The 21789-nt window shown below is 41.0% G+C and overlaps 2 protein-coding genes and 1 non-coding gene across 3 annotated transcripts in view; all 3 read right to left on the bottom strand.

Annotated features, from left to right (window-relative positions):
- Positions 1-1214: 1214 nt before the first annotated feature.
- LOC146663839 (endothelial PAS domain-containing protein 1-like) lies at positions 1215-9911 on the bottom strand. Its single transcript, XM_085415328.1, has 9 exons — positions 9709-9911; positions 8702-8868; positions 5521-5768; positions 5350-5434; positions 4414-4514; positions 4141-4304; positions 3215-3321; positions 2955-3123; positions 1215-1459 (listed from the first exon to the last, which is right to left on the bottom strand). The coding sequence occupies exons 1-9, from the start codon at positions 9732-9734 to the stop codon at positions 1396-1398; spliced, it is 1131 nt and encodes a 376-aa protein (XP_085271454.1). The 5' UTR covers positions 9735-9911; the 3' UTR covers positions 1215-1395.
- LOC146663840 (U6 spliceosomal RNA) lies at positions 6601-6708 on the bottom strand. Its single transcript, XR_014913122.1, has one exon. It is a non-coding gene; the product is annotated as a U6 spliceosomal RNA (small nuclear RNA).
- A 529-nt stretch (positions 9912-10440) lies between the features above and the next one.
- The window catches only part of LOC146663838 (protein kinase C epsilon type-like), a 54764-nt gene continuing 43415 nt past the window's right edge, over positions 10441-21789 (bottom strand). The window contains exons 8-15 of the mRNA XM_085416747.1: positions 20746-20848; positions 19902-20098; positions 16963-17136; positions 16717-16871; positions 16358-16496; positions 14838-15026; positions 13600-13746; positions 10441-12013 (exon numbers count right to left, since the gene is read on the bottom strand). Of these exons, the coding sequence (XP_085272873.1) occupies positions 11864-12013; positions 13600-13746; positions 14838-15026; positions 16358-16496; positions 16717-16871; positions 16963-17136; positions 19902-20098; positions 20746-20848 (1254 nt within the window). The 3' untranslated portion in view covers positions 10441-11863. The remainder of the gene's footprint in view (positions 12014-13599; positions 13747-14837; positions 15027-16357; positions 16497-16716; positions 16872-16962; positions 17137-19901; positions 20099-20745; positions 20849-21789) is intronic.

Raw genomic sequence — 21789 nt, 5'->3', positions numbered from 1 at the left:
GCAGAGAGACTCCGATTGTACACCTATGATATCATCTTCTTGTTAATCTAATGTTATACGCAGTTATGGGGGTTCTTTTTCATCTCTCACATTTTTTTCTTTTCTGTTTTTGGTTTGAGGTTGCACTTGGTGGAAAAAGTATTTTAAGCTCAGGGTACATCGCTAAAAAATGTTGAGAAACAATGGTTTGATGCGTAACAAAGCATTATAACTTCAAAGGGTTCAACATATGCTGAAATAAAGTCAGTGAAACACTAGTTTTATATATAACTATGGTGGCTAAAACGACTTTCAGCACAGTTATGTTTTACCAGAGAAGTCTAGACACCGTGAATAACCACATCAGTGCTTCCTGGATCACAGTTACAGCAGAGATGCAAAGGAGGAGCTGAAGAGCATGCTCATTCAGCAGGTGCTATGTTGGTATAACAACATATGTTTGTGAACAGCGGACACAGAGAAATAATTTGGGGTTTTCATAATTTTCTTATTAACAAAACTATATTCATCATGTGTTTTTTGTAAATTTTCGGACTGTTTTCATTTACAGAGAATGTTTTGATTCACTTTGATTCAATAGTAGTAAAACTAACTGAACTGAAACTCGAAACAGCCTGGTGTGTGTGTGTGTGTGTGTGTGTGTGTGTGTGTGTGTGTGTGTGTGTGTGTGTGTGTGTGTGTTGCGTGCATTTAGAGGCCAAGAGGTTAAAAGTTGACAGAGTTCCCATGAGAACTTTCCTATCGTGTGTTTCTATTCAGGAAGCTGTGGCTTTGACTTGCGTCTACTCACATCTCCACATCAGCACAATGCGTATCTCTCTCTATATAGCCTGTATGTGTGTGTATGTGCATGTCTGTGTGTCTGTGTGCGCGCTGCATTATGGCTGGCAGTGAGATGTCACCCCACGTGTCAGGTGGCTCAGAAGGAAACCCCAAAGGAAGTAAGGTCAGGCCCAGGGAGGTCAAGAAAAAGTCAAACTGCCTGCTTTCATCAACATATTTGAACTCTCAGAACACCCCGTCAACTGACTATCAACCACAGTCTACACCTAGGCTTTCAGTTTTTTGTTTTAGAGAATGAGAAGCTGTCATACTGCAGTAATTCTGCAAAAGTGTAAGACAGAAACTGTGAAGGGAAAAACTCCAAATACAACAACATATCTACCTGAACTAACAAAACATCCTTTTACAAGTTTGTGGATGTAATTAACAAACAACAGTCTAAATCCAAACACTCTTCATCAAATAATGCATACAATAATCTGCATCAAGACACAGAGTCAGCCACTCTGATTTTAAAAGTCAAAAATTTAATGAAATTTGATTAATAGAAATAATCGATGAGGGCTCCCAGAAGGACGGAGGGTTTCGCAGACATCTCTTCAGATCTCGATTTCAATTCAAATATCTGTGGATAGTCTGGTCCAGGGAGAGCTGCAGAGATGGCTGCTCCACACCACTGTGACACACACATGCACACAATATTAAACATCTGTAAATAACAGCACTCTGAGTTGTATTAAAACAGCAACGACAAAAAAACATTCTACCTTCAGAGTTTTCACTTTTATCTGAGTTTTTGCAAAGGAGATATTTTATATTTTATGAATTTCTTTAAAAGAAAGTTCCCAAGTGCTTTGGGAGACAAGATGGAGAAAAAAAACAGCTTATCTCAAAGAAAGATTGTCTCAAAGAATGGATCTCCTAACAGAAAAAGCCAGATCACCATTGACTCTCAACCGATGATTGTGGGTTGCCCAGCAGCTTTAAACCAGGCAAATATGTCAGATGCCAGCTGGCCTTAAAATTCAACAACAACATCAGTTCTAAAATTAACAGTTAACCAGTGAAGTGAAGCCGAAACGGGAGTGATGTGTTGTTTTTTTGATTTTAGTAAGAAGTTTCAGTTCGAATCAGCAATAGTTTGCGTATGAGTTTTACTTATCTAACACACAAATGTGCGATTTTCTCTAGATTTCCTTTGAATAAAACTGAGCTGATAAGTTTCCTAAGCTACTTTAACGAGACTGAAAAACTGAACTGAAAAGTTATTCAGTGCTACCTGGTTGTTATAACTGATGCCAAAGTTTTTACAGTACTGGCCCAACTTTACAGACAGTTCAGGTGTGTCCATGTGAGCGTGTCAGATTCACTGGGGCCAGTAACAATTACTTCAGTTTTAATTATCCATATTTTGTTCCAAGAACTTCTGTATCATCCAGCATTTAATATATTGGATGCAGTCACTCAATGATTTGATTTTAAGAGAATGTCACTGAGGTTAAAATAGACGCGCATCTGTGTGTCATCTGCATAAAAAGGAAAACTCACACCATTGCTGTGGATGACATGCCTCAGGGGTAACATGTATAAAGAAAACAGGAGGTCCAGGCCCAGACTACTGAGGAACCCTACAGGTCATCATACTACATTTCTCTATTAAGACATAATCAACAAATTAATTTTCAATAACTTATCATCCTTAGTTACAGCCTCAAAGATAATAATATGTTGCTTTAAGTTATTCGATTCATATTCTCCCCTTCACAAATAATAGATGCTATGGCGTACAAATCTACCTGCAAACACCTTTTTTAATCCCTTTCCCATTAGCACGTTTCCATTTGGGACATCAGTGCTCCAGGTTGTGCAAACACCCTGGATGTTATAAAGACCTGTGGTAGGCATTTTTGTGGACTGGTTGAAATTGATGGCCATTAATCACTGAAAGGATCGTTTATTGTCAGAGTCGCATGTTGGAAGTTAATGCATCACTGTAGTCTGGGTAAACCACCAGAAATGATTCTTAAAATTGATTTGGGTTAAGAGATAGGGCCTGGTCCTGGGTCAGGAGGTGACAATGGAGCTACCAATCTGGTTAGAAATAAAGCCAATAACATGTTTACTGTGATGGCCATGCTAAATCAAAGCGGTTTCAAAAATAATGCACACACCTGAGGACGTAGGTAACGCTGAGGATGCAGAGCGGCTGGGGGATGCCAGGTCTGGACCTGGAGGGTCGGACGCTGGGGATGACAGCACTGTGACTCTCCACCCAGACGTAACCTCCACCTTTCACCAGCATCCTGTACTGACCGCTGACTGACTGGTTCTTCAGACACACTGCGGGGAAATACGTTAAGTTAGTTAGTTAAGTATTTATAGGAGTGTAGTGTGTGCGCGTGCACGTCTGTGTCTGTGTGTCAGTGCTTACGGTTTAGATGATTTTTGTTCAAACATCTTGTGTCCAGTGCGTGACAGAGATCATAGATGGAGCGGCCCAGCAGCTCCTCAGGTCTGTAGCCCAAAAGAGAAGTCACTCTGCACACACAGAAACACACACGAGGCAAAATGATTTTATTTTGCAAGTCAGCAACACTGAGGATTAAAATCATGTTAATAAACCAGTCACTGTTGCCTTTACAAACAACTGCACAGTCATTCTTCTTTAATTCCAATGACAAAAGTGCAAAAGCCAACACCAAAAGCAAGTTTACAATTCACTGCTTTCATAAAGTCACACATTATGCTGTGCACTCATTCTCAGCTGGCAAGGGTTTGCATTATAACCACAGAGTTGTTTATATAAACATAGGTCAGGCCCTGAAATGTGTTACACTGAAGGTTATTAACTACCAATCTGCTATAACTATGACATATCAGGATTTTCTAACCAGAATCATAATGAAACTTGTTTTAATGATTTCTACTTTAATGTTTGAACTGTATAGTGTAGCCGATTTTTTGGTTGAGCTTTCTTGGCTGAGGGTTCAGATAGAACACTTAATGCAGCACAGTTTTTAAACGAAATTGGCTCCGAATTGGCTTCGAAAATTGTCCCTTTTTGAAAAAATATAATTTCATAATATCCAGCACTGCATAATAAGATTACCAGACATGTTCCTGTTTTTCAACTTAACATCCTGCATTCATTTTAAATGTATTAAAGTAATATATATATGGTGGTTAAAAATGCTTCTGCATGGGGGTTTTTTTGTTGGGGTTTTTTTCCCGTTGTTACTTATTTCCGCTTATTCACAAGCACTAATTAATCTAAGCTACTAGTTGAAGAGTAATTACAAAAAGACAATCCTTTTAATAAACAACAAATTCCACCTTTGGTTGAATGCATGTACACACCTCTGGTCACAATAGGTAAACCTCATGTCCATGCTGTGCTGGCTGGTGAAGGTGTATCTGCTGAGCAGGGTGTGTGAGAGAGGCAGAGGCCGACAGGTCAGGAGCAGACAGGAAACTGCAGACGGGTCCACGCACACCTTTGCTCGGCCCTGACAGTGCAGAACCTGAACTCACAGAGTTGGAAATGGGAGGTGTGATAAAAAATCATCATGATGTAGACCAGGGGGCCATTTTTAAAAAAGATATTTTTAAGCGATACTGTTTCTCACGAACCTTCCAAGTAGCCGACTTGAGGTTGGCGGTTCTTCCTCTGTGAGTCAGAGCACTTTTTATCCTCATGACAAAGTCCCTCTTCTCACCGTACCAAACTTCCTCTAAAAATAAGTAATTAATTTAGCCACATGGACAAAGCTGTATGATTATATACTCACTGGACACTTTGTTAGGTACAATATGCTAAACCACCTTTATGGCTTCAGAACTTCTTTAGTTGCCGGTTTATCAGCTACGCATCAATGATGGGAATCTCCCATTCCATTGAAGAGATGTGGTGACTGTCGAGACTATTTGAGTACAGTGAACTCATTTTCATGTTCAGGAAACCAGCTTGAGATGATTTGAGCTTTGAGACAAGAACCTGTCATCAGTACATGCTCAATGGAAATAGTCAGATAGGCTCTGGTGTTTAAAGTGCGTCATTTGGTTCAGTGGGTCATAAAGGGCCAAAAGTGTGACGAGAAAAGATCCCCCGCACTATTATACGTCCACCACCAGACTGAAATGTTGATTCAAGGCAGGATAGATCCATCCTTTAATGTTGTTTACACAAAATCATGACCATACCATGTGAATGTTGCAGCAGAAACTGACACTCATCAGAGCAGGTGATGTTTTTATAATCTTCCTTGTCCCATTTTGGTGAGTCCGGCAGAAGTGGCACCCAGTGTGGTCTTCTGCTGCTGTAAACCAGTTGCTTCAAATTAACATGTTGTGGATTTAGAGATGCTCTTCTGCGTGTCTTGGATGCTACGAGTGGGTATTTGAGTTGCTGTTTTAATGCTCAGTTTGAACTTCCGTGGGTCGCCTTGACAACATCTACATGCCTAAATGCACAGAGTTGCTGCCGTGTGATTGTCTGATTAGATATTTGCTTTGAAATGGTGTCCAACATATATGAAAAACATATATCCTTGATGTTCAAATACCCACCTGCTGTTAGACGCAGATTACTTCTGATTTCTTCATGGTCACAGGGATGAGTATATTCAAAAATGTTGTGTCCCATCAACTCAGTCTTTGAGAAAACATAGAAGAGTATTTCAGTCCTGAATCCTACTGGTTATTTAAAAGAATAGTAAGAATATATATGGGTTTATTTACCTGAGTCAGGCCCATGTACTTGCTGACATTGTCAGACAGAAAGATCATGTCTCCCTCAGTGGACAAGACCATGACAAATCCCTCCAAGATCCCCAGGTACATGTTTGTCTCCTGCGAGGCTTCAAATTCCTCTGTGTCTTTCTCCTCTTCGTCCTGTGCTCCGTCACAGCCGCTCTGTTCATCTCCACCTTCCACCGCTTGCTGATATGTTATCATGTGCCTACTCCCGGCATTTATCCCATCATTTTCTAAGACAAACAGAGTGTTTTTTAATATGACAAAGCTTTCTAGTCTACATTTTCAGTGGATAACAAAAGATGCGTTTCCTTTTTCATTTTGTGTGTTTGCTTCAGCTGTTAGTACTTGTGTTATCTTAGACTTCCTCTTTCTAAAACCAATCTGAATCTAAAACCCACAAGCCCGTTGAATTTTTTTTCTTCACTTTTTTTTTGCATCTCCACATTTTAACAATGTATTAATCTGAAAACCTTTTAAGTAAGCAGAAAAAACTACACGAGCCTGTTATCCTAACTTGTCTTTATTAGTCCAGTTCCTTTTTATGAATAGTGTAACCCTTGTTAATTTTTTGTATATACAATTGACAGATGTTTTCTAAATGCAGCACGTGCGGCAAAGCATCAAATTTTATAGGTGTCTAATTTTAAAGAGATGGCCAAGGTGTCTGCTCACAACACGGCTGTGCAGAACTGACAGATTGTGGTTTTTAGCTTTCTTGAGAACTGATGATCTAAACGGCACGACTGAGTGAAATTAACTCACACAGGAAACAAAAGAACAAAAACAAAAGCAAAAACAAAAAAGGGTGTGTTTCTCTGCTCTGTGAGAACCAGCTTGAGTTTTAGATTTTCAGAGTGACTAAATCATTTTGGTTTTTCACACATATTTAAATATCTGCCGTGCTAAGACTTGGTGTTGGGGTTAAGTTATGGTAGTGGTTTGTGGACACTGAGCCACTGGAAGTGGGGCACTGAAAACCACATAATAATAATAATATTAAAATATTAAATCAAGTTGAATTAACCCAATATTCTGGGATGAAGGGATGAAAACATGAATTTGCACATGGCCTTACGCTTCACGAATTTGCGTGTCATCCTTGCGCAGGGGCCATGCTAATCTTTTCTGTATCGTATCCAATTTAGCGTACGCGCTTGCCGAAGCAAGCACATGGCCTTACATAACCCTTTCATACTGCTCATATTTCATGTCCAAGTGTGGAGCCAAGATTTGACTCAGAACTACAACTCTGTACAAATAGTCTCTGTGATGGTAATAAATAGAGGATTAATCTATTTATTAGATGTAAGAGAAAAAGAGAAAAAACACTGTAATCACCAAACCTCATGTCCTAAGACAGCCATAATGATTTAAATGTATTTTACTGAACGTGAACTGTTGAGCTTTATTATATAACCATTACAGCTGTTAACCATTTCCTCACTCTTACATCATTAAAACTGCCATTTATAATTATCAGTGTTAATTAGAGATTAATTGTTAGTTGAAACACACAAAATGCTTAAAAAAAGGATTAGTCTGCACATTAAAAGCATCAGTAGGAAATCTTGCATGTGGGACTCACACGTGTGTTTTCCACACTCACTGAACTGGCAGCTTGGTTAGCTTCATAATCTCAGTTAGTTTCAACTCGAATCAGACTGATTTCAGACTTTAATTCTAACTTGTTTATTTTTAGATTATTTTGCTCCGTTGTGGGTGCTCACGTGATGTCCTTGCATTTGTGTTGTGCTTTTTTAGTTCTTCTGACCACACAAAGCACTTTTAGCTACAACTCACACTTTAACCACACATTAATACACCGCTTTATTCCATCTACTTCAAGCACTTTATTCTGCCTCACATCCACAACCAGTTTCGACTCACCAGTTAATCTAACATGGATGTCTTTGAACCGTGGGAGGAGACGAGGAGACGGGCCAAAAGGAAACTGAAGGAAACCCCTGAAGGCCCAGAGAGCACACGTACACTCCACACAGGAAATTTAAACCAGGAACTGTGAGGCAACTGTACTAACCACTCCACCGCCATGCCGAAAAATTTCAGATCTTGTGTTTGTGTCAACAGATCCTGTGACCCCTGTACGGCCGCTCTTCCTTATGTGCTCCATATATGATCACTCTTATGCTGTTTTACTCTTACTCTGTTAGCAGATTTCTTTGGGTCAGGTGGTAGAGCTATGAGCTCCCCCCAATACTTCCATCAGAGTATGAATATGAGTGTGTGAATGTGTGGTTAACGGCAACTGGGTTTCGATAAAAGGCTTGTGTATGAATGTGTGAATGAGGCTTGGAGGAAGAAAACACTTTAAATGCTAAAACTGAGTAGAGAAACACCATATACAATTGTGTTGAGGTCCACTTTGAACTGTCACTACTGTCCCATATGAAATACACATAGACATGGCATGCACAGTTGCAGGATTCCCTAAAATTGATGTAAGATCCATTTGTAAAATATTTTTAGCACCTGTTAGTCATGTTAGTCATTTTCTGTGTGTTTTAGGTCACTTTAGAAACATTTAAAGCATTTGTGCTGCTATCAAATGTCAAAACAGGTCAAATTTAACCCAAACACAAGCTGAATTTAAAGAGGATGGATTGACTGTTGTAAGACAGGCGCAGAGCAAACACAAAGACTCCTGGGATCCTTGGCAGGATAATGGATTGATAAATAAATAGGCCAGACACACCTCAGCAAGAATTAAATAGTTTAAACAGCCCAATTGCATGTATTTATTTATGGATATCACCTTAATGGAAATCTGTTTGTATTATGAAATACATTATTTTTGAACAGCACTGTTAACACTTCAGTTTTAGCTATTTTTGTGCTTGTTCTCTACACTTTGTGAGCTATTTGGGGGGGGGGTGTTTTGTATGAATTTCCCAGATTTCAGGAGAAATAAAGGAAACAAAGCATTTACATCATTTGAAGGTTTTCTCTATATTTCACTATATTTTCTCTAAAGCCTGCAAACTACTATCAGTGCCGAGTACATAAATGGTGCCATAAATATGTAAATGCGTATATTTACTGACTTCAAGTGGTGTTTTTCTCCTTGTGATTCAGTTTGCTCTGAGTGTATCTCACACACAGAGGTCAGAGACGGTGTTAAATGTCTTCACATGTGCGCTGTTACCTTTGAGCAGTGTGTGCATGCGTATGTAGCTGAGGGTCAGGCGAATGACGGAGGGCTTGTCCAGGTGAGCTCTGACGGAGGGCTGCAGCGGCAGGAGGCGAGACAAATCCCCAAACACGTCAGACTCCACTCGCCGTCTCCTTCGAGCAGCCTCACGGCTGATCGCTCTTCAGAAAGCAGAAGTCAGGAAATGCAAAGAAGGCTGAACTAAATTTCTCTCAATCAAACTTACATCAGATTTTACTACCTAAAATTAAGTTAGGTAAGTTTATAAACACCATTTTACTGCAAGTATGCTCTATGCTGCACACAACATAGATACATATAAACTAGAGAAAACTCACTCATTTAGTCACTAAAGTAAAAGTGAGATGATACTGGATGAAGTGCATTTTCTCAAAGACTATTTAAAATGTACTCTCTTTGATATCGGAAGATAATATTGTTCATTTTCTGCATTTTGCCTGCTAATGTTGTGACTCTGCAGACTTGGATTCTGTGTTCAAACTGATGTAAGGAAAAATAAATAAATAAATAAAGTGACATTGTTCCTCAGCTTTACAGGAACTGTAAAAACAGTCATGTTTCAGCTTCATCACACTGTGAACTTTTGACATAATCTGTGTGAGTTTAGAGAATTTCTCAATATGTGACACTTCTTCAATCTCCATGCTTATTCCTACTTCACCTTCAGTGTTTTTACTGCTAACATTGCCTCATTTCTACTGAAAGATTTGATTCCAGAGCTTTACCTTGAAGTATTTGAATTCTATCTTTTGCAGTTTTTAGTGTCTTTGTTTTTTAATAGTTCCCCCACCACTGATGAAGAGATGTGGAAGGTCAACAGTGCACCGTGGTTAAGATCTGAGGCATCCAGAGTGGCCACAGCACTCTCTTTGACCTCACTTCTTTACCTCAGTTAGCTGGCAACTCACTTAAACTTGATCTATTAAGATTTATTGCTGCCAAATGAATGCCCCTATGAACAAAGCAACACGCTGCTTTACCTTCTCTTCTCCTTGTCAGCTGTCATCGTGCCTCGCAGATGTCTCGCATGGTGAATGACGGCTCAGGAAAGCAGGCGCGATGGCAGCAGGAGTTCACGGCACAACAGCGAATCTCTGCACTGCAATTTGCACCATCACAGGTAGACTAGTTCATCAGACAGGCAATTAGACCCACAGTGCTGCACAGATGACTTGAATGGATTCCAAACAGTCTCATCTCCCCTTGGCATGCAAATTACCTAGAGGGCTCCAAAAGTGATGATAGGTCAGCCTTGATGAGAAGCATCTCCCTCCCCTCTTCTTTCCTCCTCCCTCCACTCCACCCTCCCTCCCCTCTTCTTCTTCTCTTACATAAACTTTTGAGCATCCCACAGATTTGCCTCTGAACAGCAGCAGGTTAGAATCGATTAAAGCAAAGAAGGGGAAAAGAACAATAAGAAAAAGACACAATGTAGTCTGGGATTGATGTAGACAGCTCAGTGTTTTATTGGAATCAGACCAGACAGGACTAGCCCGGCTGTTGCACTACATTTTGGCACAGAGTAAGATAGGGTGACCAGGTGCACAAAGCTTCACTACACATCAACTCTACTGCACAGAGAGCAACCAGCTCATCTTCAGATCACTGTACAGTACGCAACAGTCCTTCTGTGTTTAGTGTGTGTGTGTCTGCACAACAGAAAGTGAGAAGAAGGGGGAGGTGGAAAAGGAGCTAGTCTGTATTGGTGCTTATTGTGTGTGTGTGTGTGTGTGTGTGTGTGTGTGTGTGTGTGTGTGTGTGTGTGTGTGTGAAGTGAGAGGTAATTCAGCTGCTGGCTCTCAACACGTCTTATCAACCCGGCTGTAACAGACCTATAATAGTATAGTTATAGTATTATGCACAAAGGATTTCTCCAGATACACTTTACAATAATAATAATAATAATTCGATTTAGAATAAAAAAGAGAGAAAGAGCGAGCGAGAGAGAGCAATAAGAAAGAAAAAGCCATTCTTGAAAACATAAAGAGCAAAAGTCAGAAAAAATAAAGCGTGTGGTTTTGGCTGAAAGAGCTGCTGGATGTGGAAAAGGGGAATTGGTGCTTTGAAATAGAGTGCAAGGAAAGGGAAAACACTGACGGTTGCTATGGAAATGCTAAAAAACAGACAGAAAAGGGGAAAAAAGAAATTCACACATTCGCACGCATGAAAATATACATTCACAATAATAATAATAATAATAACAATAATATTAATAAAAAGGCCCACATTCACACAAAAAGGGCAGACCAAATCTCTGAACCTAACAGACGGATGAAATAGCTGGAAATGGGGCTTTTCACTGCTACACAGGCCGCCTCTAACACTCTGCTCGACATAATTAGTTCGATAGCCTGTAACTCGTAAGCTCGACATTCACTTTGTACACAAAGGACAGAGAATGAGTGAATACTTCAGTCATACCATAATCCAACAAAAACAATTTAAAAAACACATTTTGAGGAAGAAAAAAACCACATACACACACACACACGCGCACATGAACAAACAAACCATAAAATATATAGATAGTCAGGGTATTGCACAAAAGGGGATTTGGCCCTAACTGGTCCACAATAAGGACAGTAATAACACAGGTAGGGTGCTTGTCCATGCGCCACGACGCTCCTTTAATAGCAGACAACACCAGCACGATACAGCCACTCAACACAGGCTATATACAAGCCTCTGCACCCAGCACCCACAGTCCACATGTGTACAGGTGCCGGGGAGAGAAGCAGTGTAGGTGTGTGTATGTGTGTTTGGTTTTGTCTGAGCGTGTGCAGTGACCTTGTACTGTAGGAGTGCGCGAGGGCACGTAAAACTTGGGATTGTAGTGTTTGTACGCACGTGAGCGTGTCGATGTGTGCGTGCGTTTGTTTGTGAGAGCGTGTGCATATTCATATTTAAATTCATATTCATAATGAACCCAGGCAACAACAACAACACAATGCAAGTAAATTATATCTCAAAAGTAACAACAGCCAATAGCTTCAAAGTAAAGGACTGACCGTGTGTGTGTGTTTGTGTGCGTGTGTGATTTGTAAAGGGATTTTATGGATCTATGGAGTGTCAGCATGTGTGAGTGCGTGCATACCGAGTTTAGTGTGGCTGGATCTGTGTGTATTTGTGTATGTGTTAGGTATGCGTCTCCTCGGGGGCGCAGTAGGAGAAGTCCTTGAACTCCTCCTGGTTGATCTGTCGGATAATGGCCTCGTCCGTGGGCGTCAACACGGGGTCCTCCTTGGTGAAATCCTGGTCGAAGTTATTCACATCTCGTTTGGTCTTCTGCAGACGCATGCACACGAAAACACACACACAAAGGCACGGACGGAGGGAAGGATGTCAGAGAACGTTCAAAATTACATGACAGCGACACCTTCTGACCACTGTGACTTACTGTTCCTTGAAAGGTGCTCTCTTAGGGGGTCTTTAATTAACACGCCACAAACCTTTTAAATCTAGCATTAGCAAAATTGGGATTTCAAGCCTTTTAAGCTACTTTTAGAGACTAAATGGCACAGTCTTTCTTTCACAAACAAAATGAATAAACACATATTAAAATTAAAGTAATTCAGTACACCGAAAGACTTTTTAAAAACACATATTTACTTGTTTTTGAATGATTGACAGAGACAGAGTGCGCTTAAAGCCTGCCCATTCTGGAGGGGGAAGCAGGTCATGACTCTCAGTTGACCTCGTAGTATGTGAACTTCCCTTTTTCGATTCTGCCAGCAAACAACTGAATGGGTGACTGTGTCCAAACCTTTGACTGGTACTGTGAGAATTAACAACATAACGAATTGAGATACTTTTTCAATCTCCGTGCTTATGCCTACTTTAACTTCAGGCTTTCTAGGCTTTAAAATTCCTGAAAGCTAACCTGAAGACTTTTGACAGCATAGTAATAAAGGTGTTGATGTTGAATTTTATATTTGAGACAAAAAGAGACGTACAGTATTAAAAAACAATCCCAGATGAAAGTCTACGATGCAACTTGACACCAGCAGAGATGGTGGTGAAAATATAACAGCCACCGCAGGGCTTTAAAACCTTATTTGACTGGTCCCACTTACCCTAATGTTTCAAATACTTTGCTAACATTAGCTTTTTAACAACTAACTGCAAATGGGGTGATAAAATAAACCTCAAAGTACAGGTACAAAGAACAAAGTACAAAGAACAGGTCCCCCAACTCGGCAGTAGAGGCAGGAATTACCAGAGAGGATGGCAGTGCATGAAATATGCCCTCATGTTTACAGTATTCATAGAATATTTTACTTTCACATGACACTCCTTACAAATCCATCTCCTTTGTCCCTTTCTTGTTAAAAAAGGCAACATCTCTGATTTAAACACACAGCACTTCTCTCAGGCCTCCATCTTTGTTTTACCAACTTCCAAATGAAACCCAAAACTCAACAGCACCACCTGGTGGACTAAGAAAAAGAAGCATTTTTTTTTTTTGGCTGTGTGCTGCTCTCTTTAGTTTAGCCATTGCCAGGTAATGTTAGCAAATATTACCTGAACATTGCAGCTTATGTTTCGTTCTGCTACAGTTGAGATTTTAGCTTAATGATAAATTAGTATTTTGAGAAACAAGTATTTTTTGAGTATTTTGCTAGTTTGTTGGTGTAGTTCCTCAGAATCAGAATATGCTCAGTATATGTCATGTATATAGTCTTTCAGCATTCCAAGTAAATTTAAAACTAAAGAATAATAATTCGGATACCTATCCACAAGTTCACAAAACTACTGAGCCTTGAAAAATGTTTAGTATCAAATACACGATGCATTACTGAAGGTTTATGTGTGAAATAGCTGCATGTAAAACTGTGGCCTGTGTGAGTTCGTGCAGAGTGTGTGTCTCTTACAATCCGGGGTTTAAAGGGTGGTTTGACTTTTCTCTGCTCCAACAGTACCCAGTCGATCTCTCTGAAGAAGGCGTGGGTCTTGATGGCCTCCTCGCCACCCTGGCTCACGACGCAGCCCAGACGCTTGGCCGGGTTCTTTGTCATGAACTGCACAAATAAAACATTTGTATTTTTGGACTTATTCTTCCAGAAAAGCAGGACCTTGAAAACTATTAGCTGTGGTTTAATCCATAACAAAATACACTTCACATCTTTGTTTGCACAAGTAAAGACAAAGGATTCGGGATTGAGGAGATAAGGGGGGGAGCATTTTGGTGCTAATAATAGAGCCGAGGCATAAACGGCTCTTTGTTTTTAGCATCCACAGTGTCACTGGCAGAGTGATCAAACAGGTCAGCAGAGTGCCGGTGTTATTTACCGCGTTGCTTTTGTTCTGCTGTCTGTTCGGCATTATAAGAGCACTTTGTGATTCACTGCAGTTTTATGACTGCATTTAACCTTTTTTTAATTCTCCTCAGTGTCCGAGGAAAGTGCAGCATGACACCTTTGCATCAAGTGCACTTTGAGTTTGATTTGCTCGTGTGACGCTCTGAGGATAGAAATCTGAATGAAAGTTAAAACGGTGACCACAAGACTCTTGCAGGAACAGTTTTTGTTAATTGAGATGCTGTTGTGTTAAAGCTTGGCCAAGTCTGGGCTGGAATTGAGCCTTTTAGACATTGAAGTTTGTTTTTTGTTTAACTTAACTTCAACTTATCTGCATCGTTACACTCGTTACAGTGCTCATATAGCCGTTCTACATTTCTCTTCATAGCACGTTTAATAAATGTTGGTTGTCCATGTTAAAATACACAAGTACTTTATTAGTACATTCACTCCCAACCACTCATAGGAGGTGGCTGCTGCTCCCTGAGCCTGGTTCTGATGGAGAGTTTTTCCTTTCCACTGTTGCCAAGTGCTAGCTCATAGTGGGGTTATCTGATTGTTGGATTTTTTCTGTATTACTGTAGGGCCTTTACCTGACAGTATAAAGCACATTAATAAGGAGACTGTTATGATTTGGCACTATGTGAATAAAACTGAACTGATTTTAATTGATTTTGATCAAAATCTCCTAAATACAGTTAAAATAAACTAAGCTTTCCTTGTAGAATCAAAAGAAATTGGTGATGAGAGCTTCCCAAGAGCTTACCAGTCCTACAAAAATGTCAGATAATGTTGGGAGAGACGACACGTACCGCTCGGAGAATAGAAACAGCCTCTTTGCTGAGCCACACGGGGTAGAGGACATCGTCGTGGAGAATCGACTCAAACAAGTCGTCTTCATTATCGGCTTCGAACGGAGGCTGTCCGGCCATCATCTCATACATCAGCACCCCAAGGGCCCACCAGTCCACAGAGGCTCCGTACTCCAGCTCCTGCAGGATCTGAATTCAACCAAATGACACAGCTCAAGATGATTACGAGGAAATACATTTCTGCTTGCGTGACATCCTGCAAACAGATCCATTGAGGTGAAGAGCCTCAATAGGATGTACTTTATTCCACTTTAAGTGGTGTAGAAAAGCCAAAACAATGGATAGACCTAACTAATGTCATCAGCAGCAAGAGTGAAAGGGAAACTGAACTACTTAAAGATCATCTCCATACATGTTTAAGAGAGATAAAAAGTCTCTGCATTGAATAATAATTTATCTTTCATATGCTTTTTGACTTCTTAAAAGCATATCTACTTAAAAATTATGCAAATAAAAGTCCCTTGAAATGCTTTAACTGCTGCACACAAGTTTTCTTCAACTTCAGTGTCCACCTTCAGCTGATGTGCACAAACACAGACTTGTGTAATACCCATGATAAGTGATTGCACTCAGATGCGTCATGAACACTTGGCACTTCGGCCGGTGACATTTTTAGGCAATTTATCCAAAAAGTGTTTGATTGATTCCTTAACAAAGACTAAACATTATATTTGTAACCAAGGGGACTGAGAGTCCCCCAGAAGTTAATGACCCCACAGCAAGCACGGTGGTGGAGCCAATAAATGCTTGTGATGACAGCGAAGTCATATGACCCTGAAATGAATGAAGATTGTTCCCTTTCGCACTGAGCAACAGAGCCGGATGTTGATTGTTGTTAATATGATTGTTAGTCCTGACTAAAAGGGAGCTAAAGTTGGATAGACAGCATAAGATATGCACAACTTCTGGGTCTAAAATGTGGCCCAAAACTCTGCTGTGACCTAAACCTGTATTTTTTTTTTAATGGCCAGCAGGGGGCAGTGCAGCAGGCTGCAAAAAATGCTTACAGCTGCATAGAAATCGGCTCCCTTATTTTTGAATTCAGAAAACACTTTCTAATGAACTTATGGGCTCAACTTCAAATTCCAGTTCACACACGGTTAAAAAATGAAGCCATTTGGTAAATTATAGTCATTATTAGGACCAGACAAGTGGTTTGTGGGGTCCTCGGCTACAGTCTGTCCGTCACTCGTCACGAGGTTTTAAAACAGCAAGACAGCAAAAATGAAAAGCACTCAGCTCATGGGACTTCCATCTTTGATACATCAGTACAATACTGATAAGTCTGAATCTGTGATTTTAACTTAGCTCAGATTAATGTTATCAGGACAGATGTTCAAATATCCAGGTGAAATATAATGTTGTTAATAGCTAATAGCTACTTAACAATACAAGGGTAAGAATATCGACCATTATACCCTATCAACATAAAGAAGTGCAGGCCCTTGAGTTAATCTCACCTCAGGGGCAATGTAGTCCGGGGTGCCACAGAAGGTGGTGGTAGTGACTCCGTTAATGATGCCCTCTTTGCACATACCAAAGTCTGCCAGCTTACAGTGACCCTCAGCATCCAAGAGGATGTTATCCAGCTTCAGATCCCTGTAACAGAAAGACACAGATACGCTATTAGCACCATCTACTTTCTAGGAAAGTTTGGTTCACTGGGGGAGGTGCATGCAATGTAAACAGATAATAAGCACTGATGTTTTCTATGGCTTTTCGTACCAAAATAAAAAGCAAAATATAAATATATATTTTCTCTTTGACAGTTAAGAGTGACCTTGATAGAAAAGCCAAACGAGGACAGCAGGGTGTTTACCTATAGATGACTCCGTTACGGTGCAGAAACATAAGGGCTGAGGTGACTTCGGCAGCGTAGAACCGAGAGCGAGGCTCATCGAACTTCCTGGATCGTTGAATCTGGAACATCAGATCTCCTCCATTCACATATTCCATTACAAAGAACAAACGGTCCTGCAGACAGAGGGAGGGACGGAGTGGTATTAGACAGGAGAAATGCAGTCAGCTGTTGAATCTGTACGTTTTGCTTCACACGTCAGCCTACCCGTGTCTGGAAACAGCAGTACAGCTGGGTGAGGTAGGGGTGTCGACGGGCGAGGGCCAGGATGCGCTTCTCGGTCATGGTGCAGTCCACGTCGTCGTCCTGCAGGATGACGTCCTTCTTCAGAACTTTAACGGCGTAAACGTCTTCTGTCCCCTTCAGCTCCGCCAGCATCACCTGGATAAGAGATGCGCAGTATGAAACGGCAAAAATTTGTTTATTCCGCGATCTCAGCGTTAACACCTTTTTCTTTTTACGGGGTCATTCGTTATCTGTGGGTGTTTCGAATTGTAGGCATCTTGCATTACAACTGAGTACAACCCATAGTTGCACGGTGATGAAGTGAAGCATTTGTACCACATGTGATTTATGATACATCAGATGAATTATAATTCAGAATGAATGCAAACATAGATCAGGAGGCATCTGCTTCCACGTATAAGCTATGACTTACATTAATTATTTATTATATACACTGTCTTATATAGGCAGTGTTTGTTTTGTGAGCACTTTACAAGCACTTTGGTTGCTGTATTGAAATGAGCTCTCGAAGTAAACTTAATCAGACTATCTGCCGACTCAACGTTGAGAGTGACGTGTAAAATCCAGGCTGATTTTGTTTACACCGACAAGCCAAAACCCAAAGCCATCACTTCTTGATATGCTGTCTGTCCTTCAAGTGCTCTGATCCAGTGAGGCATGGACTTCTAAAGGTGCCCTGGAGTTTTCTGGCACCAAAACAAAGATCCTGTAATTCCTGTAAGCTTCGGGCAGGCCTTGTTTGTCCATGCTTGGACCAACTTTATCCATCTGCAGCCTGCAAGACTGCAGGACGCACACAAGTAATGCAGTAATGCCTACTACAGGACGCTTCAAACGCTTGTTACTTAAGGTGAGGATTAGGCGTCCTGGTGCGCTGGCACAACTCGCACGCTTTGGTTCCAAGTTACGTCCCGCACGTGCTTTTCATACTAGGTTCAACCACAGTTAGTAGCCTAGGTAGATGAAGAGCAGATGCCCATTTCCTTAATCCTTAATTAGCCTTCTGCTTCTATTATTCACAAGTGTTTTATTTTTTTATACCTCTTTGCTTCTTTTTCACACCTTTTCTCATTGTCTCTGTTTTAAAGAGTCTTTCATATTTTTTTAATGTTTCTCTGTTTTGAATATCTTGTGATTTTCTCCCTTGTTTTTAATACACTACCTCACAAAAAAAACAAAAAGGTCACCATGTGGATTTACTAAGCAAATAGGTAAGAGTCTTCTACTAGATAATTACTGCAGTGAGTAATAGGCTTCAGGTCTGCAACAGTGAGTAACTTCTTCTTTCTCCAAATCGGAAGACATCTCCTCTGGTCCTGGAAAAGATGCTTCTTCGTTTCAGAAGGGTCAAGTTACTGCATCAAGCAAAGAACACAATAAAGAAGACTGCTGAAACCTCTAAAATTAGGTTAAGAAGTGCCAAAGGCATTACTGACAACCTGGAAGGATAGTGGTGAAACATCATCTTTGAGGAAGAAATGTAATCAGGAAGTAATCTTGAATAACTGCGATTGGACACCCCTTTAACATTTGCTGAACTCGAGCGCTAAAAGGAAAGGGAAATAAGAGCATTTCAACAAAGTGAGGAGAGCTTAATGGATCGGTGCCAAACGGCTGTGCCCGCCTAACAAAACCGCTTATCAATAAAGCAAATCAGAAAAAAGGCTTCGGTTTGCTGGGAAGCAAAGAGATTGTAAAAAGTGGAAAAAGGTGACATGGTCAGAGGAATCTGGATGTTTAATCTGTTTTCCAGAGCGATCAGTATATCTGAGTAAGAGGAGAGGTGGACGAAGCGATGAAGCCTGTGGGAGCAGTGTTATGACCTGGGTTTGTGTCAGCCGGTCAGGTTGAGCAATGTTATGCACCTGAAAACATCGGGTCAGCTGACTACCTGATTAGACTGAATCATTTTTCATCAACTGATTTTTTTCTCCTCGACGGCGCAGCCGCGTTCCAAGATTGCAACGACAGGAATCGTTAGGCTGAAACTGTGAAAGAGTCCGGAAAATCTACATGTTGGAGCAGACTTCATACAGCGGCCCCGACTCTCACATCTCCAAGAGAGGGAGCTCTGGGCTGAACAACTGATGCATATCTGAATGAAAATAAATGAAGTGACATTGCACAAGCTTTTCAAAACGATGCAACAATGCAACAAAGTTAAAGGTGGTCCAATGAAATGTAAGAGTCCTCCCACTGCGCCAGACAATGGGAAACTGGCTTGGCTCGTTACTCAGACTGGGTCGTCTGGCTTTGTCAATTTTGCTCAGATTCATCCTGTTCAATCACAGACTGCAATAGGTGTAAGATCATCAATATGAGTCACTCCAGTGAGTGGTCATAATGTTTTAGCTCGTCGGTGTATTATAAAATGCAAGAGGGGGTTTACAGTGATAAAATTATGAATGGAACAATATTATATGATCTGTTTTTGGTCTCTAGCAGCTGGTGATTGAAACAAATGGCTCTTTATCTGCTCAGAGCCCCAATATATTTACCAGCTATTCTCTAACCTACCATCTGGTGTTGGGCAGGTAATCTGCAGTAACTATACAAAGGTTTTACAGTGACCTGCTGCTGGACATTGTATCAACATGGTACCAATTAATCCTGCAACCCATAAATAGAAAACAATAAGCAGAAAAATCTAAACTGCATAAAAAACATTACATTTAAATTATAAATAAAAGCAGGTGCCTGAATCTAATGCAATGCACATGAGCGTCAGTCTATTCTGCTCCCCTGATATTATTCACTTCCCCTGATAATTCAGGTGTTATGAATAATGGGAACCCCGTGAACTGGTTGTTGATTTAAAAATAAAAACAGTTTAATTATAAACATAATGAGGAACAAACAAATAAACATCCCCCTCGCACGCCTCCTCCGAGCTCTCCCACCTTGCCGAAGCTGCCTTTGCCGAGAACCTTGATGAAGTTGAAATCCTTCAGGCTCCTCCTCTGGCTCTCTCCGTTCTGCCTGGCTGCCGAGGAGGACGAGGAAGAGGAGGTGGTGGAGGAGGAAGAGGAGGAAGAGTGCTGAGGTCCCTGCTGGTTGAGCGACAGCGCGTCCTGCAGGCGATCCAACTCTGCCAAGTCTGTGGGTGTCATCGGAAAAGCAGATCAGACATCAGCAAAAACAGGCTGGCTGACTTTTCTCTTTTTTCCTGTCAGCATTCAACTCAATTATACGGAAATAAGAGCTGTTTAGAAGCATTACACATTTGTTACTGATTGCTTTTCAATAAACTTTGAAAAAAACAAAACAAAACATGATCACATCCTCTGTTAAAACCTGGAATGATTCACTCCCCGGACCAGGGCGATTAAATAACAGCAGCGAGCGGCGCCGTTGTCATCGGCGTTTGGCTCGACGAGAACAAAAAAAAAAAATGGGACGACTTCCACAAAGAGAAAGTTAACTTTTTTATTTCTCAGCTTGCAAAGTGTGATAATGCGATGACTAACTGTGACAACCAAATGGTGGTGGGCGGTGGAGGGATAATTCAATTTTAGCTTGTTTTTAGAAAAAAGAAGAGAGAAAGAAAAAAACAATAACATTTAACTTATTTTTTAAAAACAGCAACAATATTATCGCTGAAATCGAATGACTACCCCTCACTGGTAGAATTACACATTAAACCGCCCCCCGCCGTACCCATCTCGAAGCGGGCTTTTAGACGTCTTTTTGTTGATGTTGCGTATGTGGTTTTTTTGGTGTGTGTGTGTGTGTGTGTCGTGTTACCCTGTTGTGAGGGGGAGGTGGGGACAGCTGGCTGGCTGAAGCTGTTCTCCTCAGTCTGAGAGTGCTCAGGAGGAGACTGGGGAGGGTCCTGCCCTGGAGTCAACTGAAGAAAGAGAGAAACACAGAGAGAGTCAACATGGCCGTGCCTTTGGGCTGTCCTCTAAAAATCTGTTTCCTGAATCACGAGTCACGGAGGTGAATCCAAGTTTCTCAGTTGAAAATCGGAGCTTTAAAGCTGCTTTTTACACGTCCAACGCAGGCCTGAACTTTTAAAGGCATTACTAAACACGGGAGCACGTGAGAATACAAATGTGCAACGCAGTCGCTCCCACACAAAGTCTGTGTGATGTCTGATTGACCCAGTGTAAGAATAAAGCAGGTAATAGCTCGGTGAATTCACAGCGAGCGAGTGGGCGTCATGTGTCCTGCCTCCTGTGTGCGCTCCCTAACCCAAACCACGCGGAGTATTTACAGGAGTGAGAACCCATCTGAAACCGACTCCTGCCGTTGTGTGCCGCGTGTGAGTGAGGACATCTTTGAACAACGTCCCGAACTGATACTCCAGAGTCTGAAAACAGCTTGTGCTTTTCATCCAACAGTAACAGAAATACATTCAGTTTGAAATGCGTAGTTGGACAAATAGATGGACACCCTTTGAGACGCCTTAGGAGTAAAATGCAAAGATGTGCACCACACAATGATGAAAAACAGACGGTTAGCTTAGCTGAGCTTCCCACAAACACTAGAAAAAAAGAAGGAACCAGTAAGCTCCTTAATTAATGAAGCTCCTTAATTAGCACATTATACGTGTGACTCCACAGGTTAACCTGCCGGCCTCAGGGAAGGTGCTACAGCCTGGGAAAAGTCCCAAATGCATTTTCTGTGCACATCTGAGGTGCTGGAGTTTATTTCCTCGGGTAGAACTCGAGCTCACCACCTGTACATACATGACAACGGTATTTCTCTCTATAAGGACTGAAACAAGTCTTTTCCCATATTATCTTCCTATTTCTCTTGCATTAACAAGGTGAGTTTTATGGAAAC

Source organism: Rhamphochromis longiceps, linkage group LG8, assembly GCF_057381845.1.
Source record: "Rhamphochromis longiceps isolate RC_006_pf linkage group LG8, R_longiceps_female_GT1.1, whole genome shotgun sequence".
Lineage (NCBI taxonomy): Eukaryota > Metazoa > Chordata > Actinopteri > Cichliformes > Cichlidae > Rhamphochromis > Rhamphochromis longiceps.
The sequence above is the reverse complement of the archived record's forward strand: the minus strand, read 5'-3'. Positions and strand labels throughout refer to the sequence as shown.